This window comes from Paralichthys olivaceus, chromosome 18 (assembly GCF_024713975.1).
Source record: "Paralichthys olivaceus isolate ysfri-2021 chromosome 18, ASM2471397v2, whole genome shotgun sequence".
In the NCBI taxonomy this organism is placed as follows: Eukaryota; Metazoa; Chordata; class Actinopteri; order Pleuronectiformes; family Paralichthyidae; genus Paralichthys; species Paralichthys olivaceus.
Genome location: NC_091110.1, coordinates 8,727,362 through 8,746,504, shown reverse-complemented (window position 1 = coordinate 8,746,504; position 19,143 = coordinate 8,727,362). Strand labels below are relative to the sequence as shown.

General features: G+C 41.1%; 2 protein-coding genes across 4 annotated transcripts in view; both read left to right on the top strand.

Moving 5' to 3' along the window:
• The window catches only part of ptpn13 (protein tyrosine phosphatase non-receptor type 13), a 44,198-nt gene extending 32,078 nt beyond the window's left edge, over positions 1-12,120 (top strand). The window contains exons 21-49 of one of the 3 annotated variants that reach the window (XM_020082098.2): positions 73-162; positions 299-406; positions 824-955; positions 1,090-1,577; positions 1,970-2,086; positions 3,665-3,758; positions 4,359-4,444; positions 4,540-4,708; positions 5,124-5,338; positions 5,432-5,530; positions 5,640-6,016; positions 6,111-6,270; positions 6,386-6,541; positions 6,882-7,053; positions 7,147-7,357; positions 7,488-7,570; positions 7,647-7,708; positions 8,064-8,219; positions 8,406-8,571; positions 8,658-8,747; positions 8,899-9,002; positions 9,097-9,152; positions 9,238-9,344; positions 9,570-9,718; positions 9,800-9,890; positions 9,993-10,330; positions 10,418-10,633; positions 10,744-10,806; positions 11,475-12,120. In XM_020082098.2, coding sequence (XP_019937657.2) covers positions 73-162; positions 299-406; positions 824-955; positions 1,090-1,577; positions 1,970-2,086; positions 3,665-3,758; positions 4,359-4,444; positions 4,540-4,708; positions 5,124-5,338; positions 5,432-5,530; positions 5,640-6,016; positions 6,111-6,270; positions 6,386-6,541; positions 6,882-7,053; positions 7,147-7,357; positions 7,488-7,570; positions 7,647-7,708; positions 8,064-8,219; positions 8,406-8,571; positions 8,658-8,747; positions 8,899-9,002; positions 9,097-9,152; positions 9,238-9,344; positions 9,570-9,718; positions 9,800-9,890; positions 9,993-10,330; positions 10,418-10,633; positions 10,744-10,806; positions 11,475-11,552 — 4,433 coding nt within the window. In that variant the 3' untranslated portion in view covers positions 11,553-12,120. Of the gene's footprint in view, positions 1-72; positions 163-298; positions 407-823; positions 956-1,089; positions 1,578-1,969; positions 2,102-3,664; positions 3,759-4,358; positions 4,445-4,539; positions 4,709-5,123; positions 5,339-5,431; positions 5,531-5,639; positions 6,017-6,110; positions 6,271-6,385; positions 6,542-6,881; positions 7,054-7,146; positions 7,358-7,487; positions 7,571-7,646; positions 7,709-8,063; positions 8,220-8,405; positions 8,572-8,657; positions 8,748-8,898; positions 9,003-9,096; positions 9,153-9,237; positions 9,345-9,569; positions 9,719-9,799; positions 9,891-9,992; positions 10,331-10,417; positions 10,634-10,743; positions 10,807-11,474 lie in introns of all 3 variants that reach the window. The other 2 variants (XM_020082097.2, XM_020082099.2) reach the window with 2 other exon arrangements.
• Positions 12,121-13,292: 1,172 nt separating this feature from the next.
• On the top strand, positions 13,293-18,750 carry sdad1 (SDA1 domain containing 1). Its single transcript, XM_020081545.2, has 22 exons — positions 13,293-13,503; positions 13,622-13,726; positions 13,807-13,905; positions 14,205-14,315; positions 14,813-14,884; positions 14,981-15,081; positions 15,177-15,234; positions 15,329-15,403; positions 15,477-15,578; positions 15,681-15,750; positions 15,847-15,950; positions 16,260-16,317; positions 16,395-16,453; positions 16,534-16,610; positions 16,747-16,844; positions 16,926-17,002; positions 17,119-17,251; positions 17,377-17,468; positions 17,558-17,748; positions 17,838-17,922; positions 18,295-18,456; positions 18,536-18,750. The coding sequence occupies exons 1-22, from the start codon at positions 13,414-13,416 to the stop codon at positions 18,581-18,583; spliced, it is 2,067 nt and encodes a 688-aa protein (XP_019937104.1). The 5' UTR covers positions 13,293-13,413; the 3' UTR covers positions 18,584-18,750.
• Positions 18,751-19,143: the final 393 nt, after the last annotated feature.

Below are 19,143 nucleotides of genomic sequence, written 5' to 3'. Positions count from 1 at the left end.
GAATTCGACTGAGCTCATGCAATGCATTTATGGCATTTCCCAGTAAATGCCATGTGTCTTTGCTTTGCACAGATTCACTCATGAAAAAGCTCAATGCCTTACCGTCCCCAGAGAGAGAGATAACAACTGTAAACCTGAAGAAAGATGTGAAATATGGCCTAGGTAAGGACGAACCATAAATGCATTTTCATAAACAACTCAATCTTTTGTTTTCCCCTGATATTTTGTGTTTGAGATTGTGAACATTGTGTGTATGTGTGTGTGTTTATACCGGTTTATGCTTGTATGTGCTCTCCAGGGTTTCAGGTTGTTGGAGGGGAGAACTCTGGTCGTATGGATCTTGGTACCATCATTAGCTCCATTACTCCTGGGGGTCCTGCTGACGTCAATGGGTGTCTCAAACCTGGTAGGCCTGTGCTCTGTCACCCTCGCTCTCCTAAATCAAGGAGATTATGGTTTAGCTTTTGTCCATTTATGTGTTGGTTGATTTGTAAGCAAGCTAATGCAAAATCTTGGCGAAGGATGTGGTATGGCTCAGGGAAGAACCCATTTAATTTTGGTGCAGATCCAGTACAGGATTTAGTTTTCCCATAACATTTTTTTTTAAACATTTTCACAGATTTCCCAGTATCCCAGTATAAAATCAGTCACATTTATTCACATAATATTTATGAGTGTGTTCAATTTGATTAAATTTAATGGGACTATTTGTCATTGTTGGAAGAATGCATTCTAGTTTTTTGCTGTGATAATGTTAAGTGCTTTTCTGTCTTGCGGCACTGATTTGTCTTCCATGCAAGTGACAGCTGTAATGTTGACGCAGGTGACCGGTTGATCTCTGTGAACGAATTCAACCTAGACGGGCTCTCTCACGCCTCCACGCTTGAAATCCTTCAGAAAGCTCCAGATGACATTACTCTGGTGGTGTCACAGCCCAAGGAGAGGCTCTACAAAGGTAAAAGCAGGGACATGAATGAATTGTTAGTAAAGATCTGTATCATAGTTGTTTCTTGTTGTCATGTAAGGAGTGCATCTCTTACTTTTACTCCTGGCATCTAAAATGGTTCTTCTTGATCTTCATTTTAACAGATTCTTCTTCAGGCCATGTCCCTTTCCAGGCCAAGTCTTCACTGACTGCACCTAATTCTGCCAAGAGACGAGAACTAGACGTTGATATCTCGTCAGAGGAGCAGATGGAAACAAGAAGCCCCAGCCCTCCACGCTATAGTCCTGATCCACCATCAGCTGCCTCGTCCACGGTCACCCAGCATCCCAGCCTCAGTTCTCAGGACTCCAGGATGAGCGCTTTTGCTAAAATCAGCCAGCCTCCTGTTAACGGAGTTCAGAAGTGCCTAGATAGAGTTGCCGCTGTTGCCACAGCTGCATCCACTGCCGAACATCACAGACCAGAACCTAACATGGACGTAGATCCTGCGCCGCCGGCTCTGCCTCCCAAAACTAGAAAAGCTGTCAAAGTTTTAGAAGCTCCCAAAGTTTTCGAGCACTCTGACTGGGGGGATTCAGACATGGATGAGGAGACATATTCCAGTAGTCAAGAGAAACTCAAAGTCAAAAAGGTGAGCCCATTCATTGTTATACATTTTATCTTACACGGATATGTGTCTGTTAAGGACAATTCAAAACTTTTTTTTTTATCCTGGTGGAGCAAATAAAAATCAAGTTTTGTCAATGGAATAGGAGAAAAATGGTTCTTCTGTAAACAAGCATCACACATTACCTGTCAGATGCTTGGCACAACTAACTGCCTGTTGTATATAAACTCCGCCTATCATTGCATTCACAATGTCAATGCGAGGCAGTTTGTTAGCTGAACACTGCATGTCTTACCCTGAATGTATTATCTGCTCGTTATGCAGTTCAACTTTCTCACTCCCCCTTCATCCCTTGTTTCTTTCTGCATGTTGCAGCTTGTGATAATTCCACTTAATGCCCTGTTCTCTGTTTGCAGGAACACATCATGGAAAATTTAAATGGTAATGCCCCAGGGGTCAATAGTCTCCGTCCAGGAGAACTATTTGACATTGAGCTGTCGAAAAAAGACAGCAGCCTGGGCATAAGTGTCACGGTACTGTTCGGCAAGGTTTTCACCCTCTTTTGTTTTTCCCCCTTTCCCTCCTCATTTTGTCACTTTTGTGTTTCTGTGCGCCTTTGTGAAGGTGTTTAAATGTTGCTTGGTTTGCTTTTGTAACGGTGGGTGTAGTCAGATCTAGAAACTCTTGTTAGAATATTTGTCCATCAAACTAATTTTGCATTGCACCTTTATGTTTTTAATCAATAAGATATTAAAAGTCACATTCACAGCGAGGACCGTAGACAGTTTCAACATTAGTGAGCTTTCTTATAGCTGCTTACTAACTCCAAAGAGCTTTGCCACTAATACGCCACTAACATCGTTTCTTTTTAACAGATTTTCAAGGCTGTATTGATCAGCAAGGATTAATTTACTCCATAACAAATCACTCGACTGTGTCTTCAGACCAGGATTGCTGTTAGATTTGTGTTTGTGTTCAGAATAATTACTGATTGAGATCTGTGTTGCATCAGCAATACAGTCACTGAAAACTAAACATGAAATTCACCTCAAGATTATCAAAACTAAATGGGCACTGAATTGCAAAGTTAACATCATCTCTGATCATTTAGATTTAACCTCAGTGATCTTGTCAGTAACATCACAGTGGATTTAATTTACAACTTACTTCATACTTGTGAAATGATAAACGCTTTGTTAAACTGTTGCATTAGGGGTAATTAGAAAATACAACCAAAGCACAACATAAATAACCATGTTGGTTGTCAACAAGGTTTAAAAAAGCAACATTATGGTTCCTGGCACTTGAGGCTATCTGTGAATATTTTAAGTAGGGTCATTACCAAGTTATTTGAAGTATGCCGGTTTTTAACCATGTTTTCAGCCATTAAGTCACTTTTTTGACATGTTAATGTAAGATACATTCTTGTCCTCAAAGAAATAGGACAGCCAGAGTGAATGGGGAAACCAGGACAGAACAGCTGCTGAAAACATAATTTTTCATTCTGTTGGAACAAGTTTTACCTTAATGATGAGCCCAAGTTTATAATTTATTGTATCGCACAAGTCGAACGTTTCTCCACACAGGTGTTATACATTTTAGCTGATCTTAGGAACGCAGGTAAAATGAAAAGCAGATAGTCGTTGCATTGCTCTTTTGCTCTCCACACGGACTGCTCAAACGTGATTGGTCAAACCAGAAACGTTTATTGCCATGCAAAATCTGTTTATAGAGGTAATGAAGCAGCTGACACACCAGTAGCTGTCAGAAATGTCAGCACTTGCGAATGCTACCAAAATCAGTCAGTTATTCATAAATACAAACCCTGATCTGTGGTTAAGTCCACAAACATATGCACAAAATATAAATCACTATACTACAGCAACTTCCAGGAAATGTTTATTTGGTCGATATTTTCTTTATAATATTTCTGCAATATAAGGTTCTCTAATAAACCAAATTCATACTCTAGAACCAACAGTAAAGACAAAGCATTTATCACATAGCAAATGAAACGAAACCCTCCACACCTCATATCAACCCCCATAGAAAATACAAGTCCAACTAATTTGTCTTGTCTACTAGACTAAGAGTCGTCTGTTGTTTCTCAGGGTGGAGTCAACACAACCGTTCGTCATGGAGGCATCTACGTCAAAGCCATCATTCCGAAAGGTGCAGCAGAGCACGATGGAAGGATACAGAAAGGTAAGAGCATGGACACTCATGTCACAGATAATTATGAAAAATACTTTTTGTGTCTGAGAGCACCTCAATGCAACTTTTTATTTTGATGGTTCACTGACTTGGAATGGGGAGAATTGTGCCGCTGTCATTTCCACTCTTCACCCTGAGCATCTGTTCTTGCTCTATGCAACTTTGTTGAGTGGGTATGATCTCCTGTGAGAAATGTGGAACTGACATATAGTCGCAGTTTTTACTGTCAGAATCAGGTCCAGCAAGTTGAAGAGAAATGCTCAACTGTAGATGAGAGGAAAAAAACGGTGTCGTTAAAAAACAGCATTTTTCTCCAATATTCATTGAGGGAACTTTTTAAATATGAAGAATTCTTTTGGTGTATTTTTTTAAATCGGCCGCTTTTCTAGTTCAGGAAACGGAGAATCATTAGTATCATCCACAGTGAGTGAGACTACACAGTCAGGCTTTGATGATCTTTTTTTTTTTCTCCATATAAAAACCACTCAGACACGAAGCCCAACAGAATTAATCAGCACATGTGGCTACAGGGGGCGCTGTTGTTCAGTAAAACTAGTTGCTGTAACCGCTCTGCGTCTGTCACGTACTCAGGTGACCGTGTGGTGGCCGTCAATGGAAGGAGTCTGGAGGGAGCCACTCATCAGCAGGCGGTAGAGGCTCTCAGAGACACTGGGCAGGTGAGCCATGACATTTACATTGAGTGTCTTCCCCACAAGCTGTTCATTCACCACCGGCTGGTCAGTAACACAGCGTAAAACGTTTCCTCCCTCAGACAGTGCACTTGCTGCTGGAGAAGGGTCACCCGCCTGCAGACAGAATCCACACACCCCTCACACCTCAGCGCAGTTCACCTCGTGCCGGCAGCAACATAGAACAGACCAAGAACAGAGAGCAGCCACCGGAGGTCAAAGAGAAACCAGAGTACAGCTTTATCACACAAGGTGAGGTGACAGGGTTGTTACAGTGCACTCAAAGGGAGTAGTTAGTAGATACTTAATAGTACTAATGGACTGTTGTTGATATCATTGTGAGAAATTGCCTCAAGACTGAGTCAATGGATTGAGAAAAACATTGCTTTTAACCTATTACATTAAGTTGAGATTTGTGTGATGAGTAGTTTTGTGTCAGGAGGAAAATCTGTCACCTACAGAAAAATACTTGATGTGTGTGTTTTTGAGTTATAGCGACTCACTCTTTGGAAACTGTATAGTAACTATTAAATAGGTTCTGATCTGCACTTTACACAGCAGCCTCTCTGAATAGTTGCATTAAATGTTTCTACCCGTCCAGGAGTGCTCATCAACATTCACAATTTTCTTACAGTCTGATTTTTGATTTGTGTCCTTGTCTCCCCAGACAACGTGTTTGAGGTTCGTCTCCTGAAGAACACGTCAGGTCTGGGCTTCAGTTTTAGTCGAGAGGAGAACATCCCTGAAGAACCACCCGGCTCGAGTATGGTGCGGGTTAAAAAGCTATTTCCTGGTCAACCGGCCGCAGAGAGCGGTCGCATCAATGTGGGCGACATCATCATGCGGGTCAATAAAACGCCCCTGAAAGGACTCTCACAACATGTACGTACGCCGGCTAATCCCTCTGCGTCACAGCTGTAATAGAATTAAGGGTTGTGTGATAATTAATTTGGAATTGTGTTTATCTGCACGTAGGAGGTGATATCAGCTTTGCGAGGAACAGGTCAGGAGGTGAATTTACTCCTCTGTAGACCTGAACATGGTGTTCTTCCTGAGATGGACACTTCAGCCGTGGTGAGTCAGTGAATTATATTATTTTTATCCCTTACTACTATGTTAAACTTTCAAGCATCACCAGTTGCTCAAAACCTAGTTTAAATGTCATTTATTTATTTCCCCTCAGACACCCATGCCATCACCCCGAAAGCAGGTGTTGACACAGGTAGAGCCCAGTCCCAGCATAGGCAGGACGGCCTCTCCTCCGGCTCTGCAGGCCAAGAGTAATCAGGGCCCCGTGGAGGACGCCCTGGAGAGGCTGCTAATCAAAACCCCCGGCAGACGTAACAGCTACAGCGACAGCACTGACGGGGATGAGGAGGTGGAGGAAGCCTTCAGTCCGAGCACCATAGAGAACAGCAGGCAGACATGGGAGCAGAGCGTCTACCACACCCCCAGCAGCAACCTGGGACGCTACGACAGCACTGGTCACCTGGACGAGGACGTTCACTCAGCCTTCTACTCCCCAAACATGCAAATGAAAAGATCAGACCTCAGTAACAGGTACCTGAACAGTGTTGGATTGATGTTCATATCATTTGTGTTGATAGATATTCTGGAATGTTATATGAAATTGTCTTTGTGGTTATTTTCACAGGCATCCGTCATCCCCTGTCACAGCTGATCTGGAGTCACCCTCCCTACCAATGATGTCCTCCCGCTCTGCCCCAAGCCCAGATCCACTACCTCCTCCACTGCCTCTGCCCTTAAACCTCACCATGTCTGGCAATGGACAGGACATAGAGGAGTTTGTTCCGGTAAGAACAGAAGTAGACTGTTGTGATGAGTGAAAGAAAATGTTCAACTACAATGTGCATCGAAACATTATGAGTTTTACTTATTCCAGTAACCTAGATTCCTCTCTGTTGTTAGGAGGTTGAGCTGAATGTGTCCCTGATGAAGTCAGAAAAGGGCAGCTTGGGCTTCACCCTCACCAAAGGTAATGATCATGGCTGTTACATCCATGACATTGTCCAGGATCCAGCCAAGGGAGATGGAAGACTCAGGCCTGGAGACAGAATGATTATGGTACGAATTACTTACTTACCCCTCGTTCATTTTACCCAAAGAGTGTGTATGACTGTAAATAAACCATTAATCATTAAAGTGTAAAGGTGCTAATTTTGGATATTTTGGCTTCATTTCTGGATAGTGGGAGGAAGTGAAGCTGTGTCGTCCATCTTTATATACAGTCCACAGTGCTGATGTTCTTTAAACTAGTCTAAGCAATTCTAGCTCTGTGTTTAGCATTCCGACATTAGAGTGATATCAATCTTCATATCTAACTCCAAGCAAGAAAGCAAAAAAAGTTTTTCCACAATACTATATGTGTACATCCATAATAAATGAATCCTTTATTTATCTGCAGGTGAACGACACAGATGTGAGTAACATGGGTCACACTGAAGTGGTCAACCTTGTGCGTGCTGCACCTCGGGTAGTTGATTTAACGGTGGGGAGGGTCCTGGAGGCTCCCAAACCCCCCATTGAAGCCCACTTGCTGCCAGACATTTGTTTCAAGGACAACCTAGAACCACTGGGTAAGTAACAGCCCAAAATCAAGGCTCCATATGTCCACTGTTTATTGGTCTGGCTTTAAGTCTAAACTGCTCCAATCTCCTTCCAATCTCCAGGTTTGGTTCTGGACGGCGGCAGTGACAGCGTGTATGGAGTCTTGTTTGTAAAAGACGTCCTTCCAGGTTCACCGGCCTTCAAGGAAGGCAGCCTGAAGCCACTAGATTTAATCCACTACATCAGCGGTGCTCCCACCCAGGACCTGACTCTCAGCGAGAACGAGAGGCTGCTGGAGCTCTCCCTCGACGACCTAACGCTCAAGGCCACAAGGTAAACTGCACCAACAGACAAAGACAGGTGTAACCTAAGTTAGTGTAGGCATCACAGGAGGTTACTTTTAGCTGAAGATACTTAACGTGCCATTATTTAAATAACTTGTCTTTTTTCTTCTGGCTTAAAGGGATGGAAAGCCTGTTTTTCCTGAACAGAAAAGTTTCTATTTTCTGGACAACATCAACCCCAAAGTTTCATCCAGCATGAATGGTACGTTTCTCCCCTCAATGTGGCATCTGTGACATTTTAATTTTGCATATGATGACAACACTATTTTCTATTAAAGGTTTTCTTAAAGGGGAAGACTCAAGAGATACAGAGTGTCTTGCAGCACTTTGTCCCTTAGAGGTGGGTTTAAATTAAGAGTTTTATTTTCTTAAAGTATATTCATTGTGTATTAAATTCTGTTGCCATATTTAAATTCAAACTTTCTTCTGTTTATTGTTATAACTGTTTATAACTCCAAGCAAGGGGTTAGAAAAGTTGTTGGTGTGTCTATAGCGAAGGATGACAGTGATAAAGCCAAGATAAATACATGTTGGTCGAAACATGCATGACAAGATAAATATTCTTATTTCATAAATACTTTGATCACTTTCATTAAAATCAGGGCTGTTGGCATGAATCTAAGGTTTGCTGGCATGTTTTGCTCAGTTTTGAATCATGAACTCAAGGGGATCATATATGGTTGTGTAATGTGCAGGAGGAAATAATAGAGCTGGATCTGGACAAGCCGCAGGCCGGAGGTCTGGGTTTCTCTGTGATCGGAGGGGAGAGGGGGATCTTTGTGAAATCCATCACTCCAGGAGGGATAGCAGAGTCCTCAGGCGAACTGCAAGTGGGAGACAGGCTGCTGAAAGTGAGTGATGTTCCACATTTGCTGCTCAACATTTAAAAACATGTTATATAGCATGTTTACTTACTATTACTTTTCTGATGTCAATTTTTAGTTTCTTTGATGCTGTAACACAGCAAACGTCCTTAAAGGATTATCCCATCTTAAAATTCACAGCCCTCTCTTAAAGGTTTTAATCATTTCTTGTAGGTGAATGAAGAACTAATGACAGGTGTGTCCCACACTAAGGCCGTCACCACCATCCGTAAAGCTAAAGGCCTGGTGCATCTCATAGTGTCCAGACCGCCAGACCAGAACCCAAACACATACCTCGCCTATCTACCCATCAACTCTGACATGTGCAATGAAAACACAGGTAAATCCGCTACCTAGAATATGAGATTGTTAAGATTTGACTTAAGTTATCAATGAGTAATTCTGTGTGCCCTGTTGCTGTTTTAGATCTGAGCGAGGACAGCGGGGTGAAGACGAAGCTGTGTTCTCCTCATGATGAGATGAAATCTGGCGGCTTCCCTCCCATTCCACCAATAGGTAGAGTCCACAGTATAGACTGGAGCATGTACTGAAACACTCAATGGAGTAATACTGATACCGTTGTAATTTTCCTAAGAACATTGATTAATTTGTGAGTAAATGAAGTTAACTTTACAAACTAGATGACATTTCCCTGTTTCACAAACAGACTATGAAGATGGTCCAGAGCAGAGAAGAGAGGCGGAGCACAGCGCAGATTTTTCTGAGGACACAGACTGTGATGGCTCTTCTTTACCTGAAGACTCCCCTGAGGTATAACTCAAACCAGCCAAACTTTATGAACAAATATTTTGATCATATCTGATTTTTTATTATTATTGTCACTGATTATTTTTTTAATTATCAGAGTTCAAGAAAAGTGGAATGGCAAGAGGAGAGTGTTGACGACCCAATAAATGAAAAGTAAGATTTTGCTTTTGGATTATCACATTTATAAATATACACTGTATTCACTGTATTCACATCCCATCACTGCTTATGTTTTTAGAATAAACAGCTATCTGCAAATTGGCGCTGAACAGGCAGAGGAGGATGAAATCACATGGGGAAGTGATGAATTGCCGATTGAGAACATGAATTCCGAATCAAGAGAGGGTAAGATCGACTTTCTCCAAACTGTGGATGTTGAATTATTTACAGGAAGATATATATATATATGTGTGTGTGCATAGTGGTTTTGTTTTATGTATATGTGCAATATATATATTCGTGTACGACGTCAAAGTGAATTGTCTGGTCATAGAGGCAATGTTGAGCTAAAAAACAGATACTAAACCATTTTTAATGTGGTGTATATCCTTCCTTTTGTGTCCCCCTCAGACGGGCCAATCATCACAGAGGACGAGCTGACCTCTCTGCCCCTCGTCAAAGTGGTCCCTGATGGCCAGTACACGGGACCGAAGCTCAACACGGTGGTCCGCATGATGAGGGGCCTTCTGGAGCAGAAAGTCCCGCTGCAGGAGTTTGAAGTAAGAAGCTACTTTGAATGTCTGCCGCATGTGAATTCATAGTGATTCATCTGGTTTCAATAAAGTTTTCTTCTTTGAAAGAATCTTCAAAACCTCCAGCCGCTGGATGACTGTTTAATAGGTCAGACGAAGGAGAACAAGAAGAAGAATCGCTACAAGAATATCGTTCCCTGTAAGAAACGCCTATAAACTCAAATCTTGAAGGTTTTTCTAATAAATATGCAAACGAAACACATAGTTTGAAATATGATTGTAACGGGCGTGTCTCTTCTAGTTGACACCACTCGAGTTATGCTGGGTAAAGACGGGGGATACATCAATGCCAACTTTGTCAACATGCCGGTGAAAGAAGAGAACTTCATGTACATCGCCTGCCAGGGACCTTTACCCACAACTCTGGGCGACTTTTGGCAAATGGTTTGGGAGCAGAAGTCCAACGTGATCGCCATGATGACCCAAGAGGTCGAGGGCGGCAAGGTGAAGTGTCAGCGGTACTGGCCGGACACGTCGAGGACGGCAGAGATGGTGGACGACAGGTTACTGGTCACGCTGATCAAAGACCAGTATCTGGACAACTTTGTCATCCGACTCATTGAGGTCAAAGACGTGCTGGTAAGTTCATGTACATTTAAGTTTTTTATTTTTCTTCTAATAATTGTAACTTTTAAAACATGTTTAATGTGTATGTTCCCTCCTCAGACCAATGAGATCCAGCGTGTGACTCATCTGAACTACACGGGATGGCCCGACCACGGGACGCCGTCACAACCCGAGCAGCTGCTCACGTTTATTTCCTACATGAGGCACGTTCATCAGTCGGGGCCAATAATCACACACTGCAGCGCCGGCATCGGTCGCTCAGGAACCCTCATCTGTATAGACGTGGTCCTCGGTCTCATCAGTAAAGATGCTGATGTAAGTTTTACAGTCTTCACCTTGTTTACTTAACTTAATAATGAGGCTTCTTTTCTTATTTGTTTTGTTCAAGATGATTAGAATCTAGTTCATTCTTTTTTCTTTTGTAGTTTGATATTTCAGATGTCGTCAGGAACATGAGACTTCAGAGGCAGGGGATGGTCCAGACAGAGGTGAGATTTTTATATCTTATATATTTATTTGTTTCAGTTTAAGTTAAGTCACCACCAGCGGTGAAGGCACATCGTTACCAACACTTACTGTCAGTTCTACCTTATCATTGGTCCAACTGAGATTCTTAATCTTACTTTTCAACATCGCTGCACCTTGTTTGTAGTATTTTCTGTAACTAGGCAACCAACTGCAGAGTACGTAATCTGCTTCCTTATTACACAGACACACACGTCAGTGTTAATGAATAAACATAAACACAATTTATATTGTAGTTTTCCAAAAGAAGGTTTACAAAGTGCTTCACAGATATAAAAACTTTAAATACATGCAGTGCAAAACTACACATTTATACAAATAAATCCAAGAGACAATGGATAAAATAAAGCAGACAAAGGTAAAGTGTAAAGCAATATAATAATAAAACTATAATAGTGACGTAGGACAGAAATCATTTTACCGAAGTAGGTTAGAGTATTTCAACCTTTGGTTCTACTTTAATTATTCATTTAATTTATTCTTGTGTTTATTGATGATTTATTGTGAGTTCTCCTTGGGTGCTCATAAAGGCACCATGTAGTAAATTGTGTTGTTAAAATTCATTATTAGTATGGATGTAGCCTTTGATTCACATGTTTTCTACCACACATTTGTCCTCTTTTTTCCACAGGACCAATATATCTTCTGCTATCAAGTGATCCTCTACGTCCTCAGATGCCTTCAAGCAGAGGAAAACATCTCAGGATAGTAGACGCCACGTATCGTCACCGCGAGCTGGGCGACTGTTACCACCAGAGCAGAACACAAATGCAGAGTTGACACAGGCAGAAATTGCCAAATTTACAGTACATGTTTTTAAAATGCCTTAAAATGTTCGGTTCCTCGAGAGCAAATCCTTTTAAGAAGTCTATATTTTTATGTTTGCTTTTTTGAGTTTTCTCTCTTTGGCTGCTACTCCCTCTCAATGCATTTATGAGAACTGCTGATTGTATTTCCTGTTGTCACCTACAAGAGAACACTCGTGTTTTTTTTTTCCAATTCTTGGATATTCTAAAATAATTATAAAAGTGATCAATGATCTCATATTTTATGTGGAACAAATTTGTACTTGTGTATTTTGAATCCTATTTTAATGCTGGAACATGCCTTGACAGAATACTATGTCAGTATTTGCTTTGTAAATCTATTTTACAGTAATTGCTCACTGCCTGAGGTAAATGATGAAATTAAAAGTGTACATATTCATCTCCTGAAAATTAAACTGGATACATTTTAAATGGTACATAGCAGAAAGTTTCATTTAAAAAAAAAGGAAATGTCCTTGTCTTTTGTCACTTTATTGCAAAAATAATTGAGCCTTATTGTTTCCTTTCATGCTGCATAGAGAAGTTGCCATCACCTTTCAAACTTGTTCATCTAAACGTTATAAAACATGATCCTTACACAGCTCACATGAGGAGGAGAAGCTGAAACTTGTGCTCATGTATAAGGGTTGATACTGGATCGTAAAAGGAGCTCAATGAAAAGTTTGCTGCCATTTTTATACATTGCACATTAATACCTACTTGCATTAAAAATGAAGCTCATAATGTTAAATATATGCTGAGGTAGTCATGGAAGTGTTGACTTAAAATATTAACTAGAGTGAAGTTTTTTTACTGCATTCGAATAAAATGTTATTTTGTCAAGCAGGTGATCTGTAGTGGCATTCCCTCACACACAGGGACTTCAGTGAATGACAGGACATGTTTGCAGTTTACCGAAGAAATAAAGATTAATTTACTTCCTGTCCAACAGTACAAAAACTAACTGCCCCTGTGCCAAACAGCTCTTTGCTTACCTGAACGCAACCGCAATCATCATTCACTTTTAATTTACAGGCATTGTGTTGATGTGCTGTTCATTATTATGTATTGATTACATATAGTTGTCCTGAATGAATCCACACACTGAAGCCACTTGATAGGAGACTGGAAAATACTGTAGCAGAGAGCAGGAGTCAAAGTCAACTTTATTGACATTTCTGTCCTTTGTACCGGACACAGACAGGATTGTACTGCTGTTCTCTGTATGTAAACATAAGTAGACAAAACAAATAAGTAGGCAACACAATAAATAACATAGTACACAGTACAACCTAGTATACATTTCTAATGCACACTGGATAGTGCAGGAGGTCAGCTAAGTCACGATCACATTATTTTAAAGTCATCAATCAATGACATGAGGAGATCTAATGGGGTTCAATAGTTTTTGGATCATACCAACTCTACCAGTCAAACAAAATAAAGCCCACATTGCTTGATAAGTACACGTGTTATTGTATTTTTATTTAAATCATATTCTATGTGATTTTTTAACCAGAGGAGTTTGAGATCAAAAACTACAACCATAGAAAATGTCAAACAAGAGTCACATTCATGAAGTTTGATTATTTAACAAATTTGTAGAAAACACGAGCGTCCCCTTTTATTGAAGCGGACGTGACGTAACGCTACTTCCCGTTGGTAACTTTAATGGCAGCCCGCACGGTCGCCACGCTCATCTTGTAAAAACTTCTGTTTTTTAATTATTTCTACAAGAGAACGGGTCGTAAAACAACTTAAACCATGTCAGGTCGACAAAACAACAAACTGCCAAACAACTTACCACAACTGCAGAATCTCATCAAACGGGATCCGCAGTCTTACGTGGAGGAGGTGAGTGTTGTTAGCCGAGAGGCTGCTCAAGCTGCTAGCTCGCACACTCGCATGTTTGATCCAAGAGCCTGAGAATTGTCATCAAACTCTTGGAACTGTGTTCCTGTGTGTGCCTCAGTTTCACCAGCAGTACCGACACTACCAGTCCAATGTCCACATCTTCAGACTGCAGCCGGACAAACCCAACAAGGAGCTGGCAGAGCTCGTCATGTTCTTTGCTCAGGTGACATTTTGAAGTGTATTTGCTGAGCAGTGGTGTGAAACGTGCATTTAGAGGCTAACAGGAGAATCGTTGTCCCTCAGGTCAGTCACTGCTACCTGCAGCATCTGTCCACCTTCCCCAAGGAGCTGTCCGACCTGTTACTGAGTTACCACACAGTCCTGGAGCCGGACTTAAGGATGGTGAGAATATTATATACACAAGCATTCAAATCCTTGTAGGTGTAACAATCAACTCTCTGTGCAAGACCTAGAATAATAATGCAGAATAAAAGTAGGACCTTGTGTACTGTTTTTTGTTGTTCGTTACACAATGTACCATTGAAGCTGCTGTTGCACTTTGACCCAAGAAAAATGTCCCCATGTGGACGATAAAGTAAATTTGACTGATTTGAAATGGAGCTTGTTGATATTTATGTCACACAGCACTGGCATGTGTTTATTTACATATGTGACCCCCTCTCCTCTCCTCTCCTGATCAGACCTTCTGCAAAGCTCTGATTCTTCTGAGGAACAAGAATCTGATCGACCCCACTGCTCTCCTGGAGCTCTTCTTTGAGCTGCTGCGATGTCACGACAAACTGCTCAGGAAGGTGAGAGCACTCAGCCCACAAACAGCCGCAGCAGGAACAAACTCTAACAACCCATTCGTGATCCAAGTATAGTCTGTCCCATTTTCCGTGTATCAATACATAATTGCGTGGATCTAAGTCTTTTGAGACAGGAGCCTATTGGTAAAAAAATATGACCAATTTTAAAATGATATATTTGTTGTAATTCAGCTGTAACTGTCATATGTGCTCAGTATGCTGTTATTATTTTCAGAGAGACCATTTCTCTGTGACGTAATATGACCTGTCAGAGTCACAGAGTTCAGACTTCATTAGCCCATATCCCCCTTAATTGTGATCAGAGACGAATGAAATGTCGGTTCCATGGGTTCCTTATGTGACAAAATCAGTGTGGAAGATGTCATTAATATGTATGGAGGTCAAAAGTGGGAGGATTTGTCATTAACGTCTTCTAACTGACTTCTTGTGTTGTGTTGTTTTTCTCTCTCTGATTGTGTTGTTTCCTCTTCTCTCTCCAGACTCTGTACACACACATTGTTGCTGATATCAAAAACATCAACGCAAAGCACAAAAACAACAAGGTCAACACAGTAAGTATAAATACACTCATGCCCTGCTTCACATGTGACTGTCTGGGTTAAAACATCCACCACTCACAAGCTTTGTTACACTGTTGTGTGTTTCAGACGTTACAGAACTTCATGTACACCATGCTCAGAGACAGTAATCCCATTGCAGCGAAGATCTCTTTGGATGTGATGGCAGAGCTCTACAAAAGAAACATCTGGTGAGAGTCAGGATTTATACACTGAAGAGAGAGATTATCGAGCGGTGGAGATTTTTACCGTCATTTCTTGACCTGCTCGTCTTTTTGTGTCACAGGAATGATGCGAAAACAGTTAACGTCATTACAACAGCATGTTTCTCCAAGGTTGCAAAGGTATGTTTGTGTTCACTTGACAGCCGTCACTTATTCACTGACACTGAAAACCAATGTTTTACCAGTATGTTCACCTGCATCTGCCCGTCCCTAGATCCTTGTTGCAGGTCTTAAATTCTTCCTGGGCAAAGATGAAGATGAAAAGAACGACAGTGATTCAGAATCAGAGGTAAGCATCACAGACATAGTGGTTAGAGGCATTAGATGCACAAACATGGCTAATGGTCAGTCTTGTTTTCCAGACAGAGGGACCGACGGCCCGAGACCTGATGGTGAGATACTCCACAGGCAAGAAAACCTCCAAAAACAAGAGGAAGATGGAAAAAGCAATGAAAGTTCTCAAGGTACCATTGTTGTAACACGCACAACTGGTTTTCTTACACATATGTTCAGATAAACTGAGTTCACTGTTTTCATTTTCAATAACTTGTGTGTTTTCGGGACAGAAACACAAGAAAAAGGGTAAAGCAGAGGTGTTCAACTTTTCTGCTATTCACCTTATTCATGATCCTCAAGGTAGGCTCATCTTTCCTCTCTGCAAAACCACCCAAATTAGTCTGATGTCATTTAGCACAATTTCCCAAACTATCAAATGTCTCTTTTTTTGCAAAGATTTCTCAGAGAAACTCTTGAAACAGTTGGAAACCTCTAAAGAGCGCTTCGAGGTGAAGATCATGATGATGGAGCTCATATCCAGACTGGTTGGAATCCATGAGGTAACTTACTAATCATGTCTGTTTGTCTAATTTGGACAAACATGTTGTGATACAAAGACCAATGCAGAAAGTTGTAGTTGTACGGGGACGACAACCAAAAATCCATCCCCCGTGACAACCATGAATTCTATTAAATCTGAACTTGGACAAATTATTTTTAATTGATATTGTTGATCCATTATTTTGCCAATAAAACGCTTTAATTATGTGTACCTGAGCTGTGTGGACATATAACATAGAAGTATAAATGCAGTATAGATATAATATTTTGTATTGATTCTAATACTCTACACTATTTTTACTCCACAGCTCTTCCTCTTCAATTTCTATCCCTTCATCCAGAGGTTTCTTCAGCCTCATCAAAGAGGTAAAACTTAATCTCCCTTAGTGAAATTCAGGTCTTGAACTGATGACACATTTAAAACCATCTGTTGTCTTTTGTAGAAGTGACAAAGATTCTCCTGTGTGCTGCTCAGGCGTCTCACCAGCTCGTTCCTCCTGAGGTACATTAAGATCTACACTTTGATTCAGTCACTTAATAAACACTTGAGCACTGTTAACTCTGTATTTCCTACTCATGCAGATCGTTGAACCTGTCATCATGACCATCGCAAATAACTTTGTGACAGACAGAAACTCTGGGGAGGTCATGACTGTGGGGTAAGAAGCTTCCATGTCTCCTTTCTCGTTACAGTTAATCAGTCATTAAACCTAAAACACACATCTAAGCTTTAACTACTGTGCTTAGTATGACTTCATCGATTTATAGCACACTTCTTCTCTCCTTGTGCTTCAGTATTAATGCCATCAAGGAACTGACAGCTCGTTGTCCACTCGCCATCACTGAAGATCTGCTGCAGGACCTGACTCAGTACAAGAACCACAAAGACAAGAGTGAGTTTTTCTAAACGTTGTATTTCCACCACATCATGTACATGTGCGTTAAGTCACGCGCACGATCTTTGTTTCCCTCAGATGTGATGATGTCTGCACGGGGACTGATCCAGCTGTTCAGGAATCTGAATCCACAGATGTTGCAAAAGAAGGACAGGGTGAGCTCAATGAGTTAAAAAAATGCTTTTTGTTTGCTCACCTGGGACTAGATCTCAAACTCTTACAGTGTCAAAGCTACACCTCTATTACTTTAAATGTGCTTCTTGTTGTCCAGGGGAGACCCACAGAGGCGTCAGCTGAGGCTAAAATCAAAGACTATGGAGAACTTGAATCTAAAGACTACATCCCTGGAGCTGAAGTCCTGGAGGTGGAGGAGGGGGAGAAGAAAGAGGGAGAGGAGGACGGAGGTCAGCAGTTGATTGAATTTTCTAATTTGATTTACAAGATAAAACCCATTTTATTCTCTATATTGTGTGTATGAGATGATGGATAATCAATATAAAAGGTGCATATTTTTCCTGTTGTACAACAGAAGGCTGGGAGAGCGCCAGTATAAGTGATGATGATGAAGACGGGGAGTGGGTGGACGTTCACCACTCGTCTGATGAAGGCGCAGGAGAAATGGTGAGAGCAAGAAGTCTCGATGAGCTGCTGGAGCATGATTACGCACAGTAACTTTGTTTTAATGTCAGAGTTTCCTGTGGTTGATTAAGGCGGAGAAGCTTCAGAGTATTCCAGTGGAGGAAAGAAAGGCGAAGGCCGCTGCGGTCAGTGGCAGCAGGCTCCTCACTCAGGATGACTTTAAGAAGATCCGTCTGGTGCAGATGGCCAAGGAGGTCAACGCGGCGCCGGGCAAGAACCAGAAGAGGAAGATGGTGGACAGTGACGATGAAGAGGGCAACAGGTGACAGAGATGTTTGATGGATGTTCTGTCATGTTAAGTTTGTCCACAATAATTGACATATTGAGTTTTTTTGTTTCTAAATCTTGCAGAGGGGAGCTGCTGACTTTGAGAAACATTGAGAAACTGCATAAAAAACCAAAATCAGACAAGGAAACACGTCTGGCAACAGCAATGGTAAGAACCCTGTGTTAACTGTAGACTGATTTAACTGTACAGGGACATCATGGTTGTTCAGCCGCTGATAAACCAGTGACTCCGGAATGTCATTCATGGGTAGTTTGTATATTGTGAGAGTACATAATGATGTGCAGGACATAAACTAACAAGGATAACCTGACAATTATTTCTTCATTAATTATTTGGTCTATAAAATGTGGGGGGGCCACTCTAAATAACATTTTCCAAATAATATCAAACATTCACATTCTTTTTTTTGTCTAAATAATAAAAAAGCTATTGTTACTGAAGACTGTGAAGCTGGAACCATAATATTGTTGTTTGTCATAGTTAATAGTTGATTGACCCCTGACGTGTTTGATTCTCCAGGCGGGACGGACCGACCGGAAGGACTTTGTTAAGAAGCATTCCAAACTAAACCCACACGCCAGCACCAGCAACAGGGAGAAGAGGAAGACAAAGAACTTCATGATGATGAGACACAGTCAGAACGTTCGGACAAAGGGCAAGCGCTCCTTCAGAGAGAGACAGGTAACACGGGTCAGAGTGAGCTGCTGCATTTCATTGTACTCTTTCATTTCAACTAAAGTATTTCGTCTTTGTGTTTCAGATCGCTCTACGAGATGCTCTCCTGAAAAGGAAGAAGCAGCACCATTAGGACACGTGGAGATGATGCTTGTCGTCACAAACGTGATCTTCGACTATGTCAAATATTATACATCTTTCAGTGGCCTGTAAACTATGTCAGCTCATTAATGTATTATATTCAGTGGAGGAACTGCATAGATGAACTCTGTTCTGAAATAAACCATCTTTATAATTGTGTTGATGTGAATTGTTAATTCAATTATGGATAGAAATCATTATCCCATTGTTGTTTTTCTTCACTTGATAAATGGCTAATTGATCGCGTATATTCTTGGACTACTTTACTCACTATACAGGATTTGATTTTAAACATCATAGAATTTATATTTTTAGTGTATTAGATCACAGGCACTGAAAAAGAAACATTTACTTTCAAGCCACTGATCTGATCCCATTCTATTAAAAGTATATGTAACACAGGATTTACATATAGTCACACTAGTACAAAGACGGTTTCTAAATGTTATAGTTCAGTTTTGCTTCGATGGACTGGGAGTTTATTATTGATATGAATACATCGGTAGTAAGTGGCTACAGTTCAACAGAGACTGAGAGTTTCATCATTCGTTC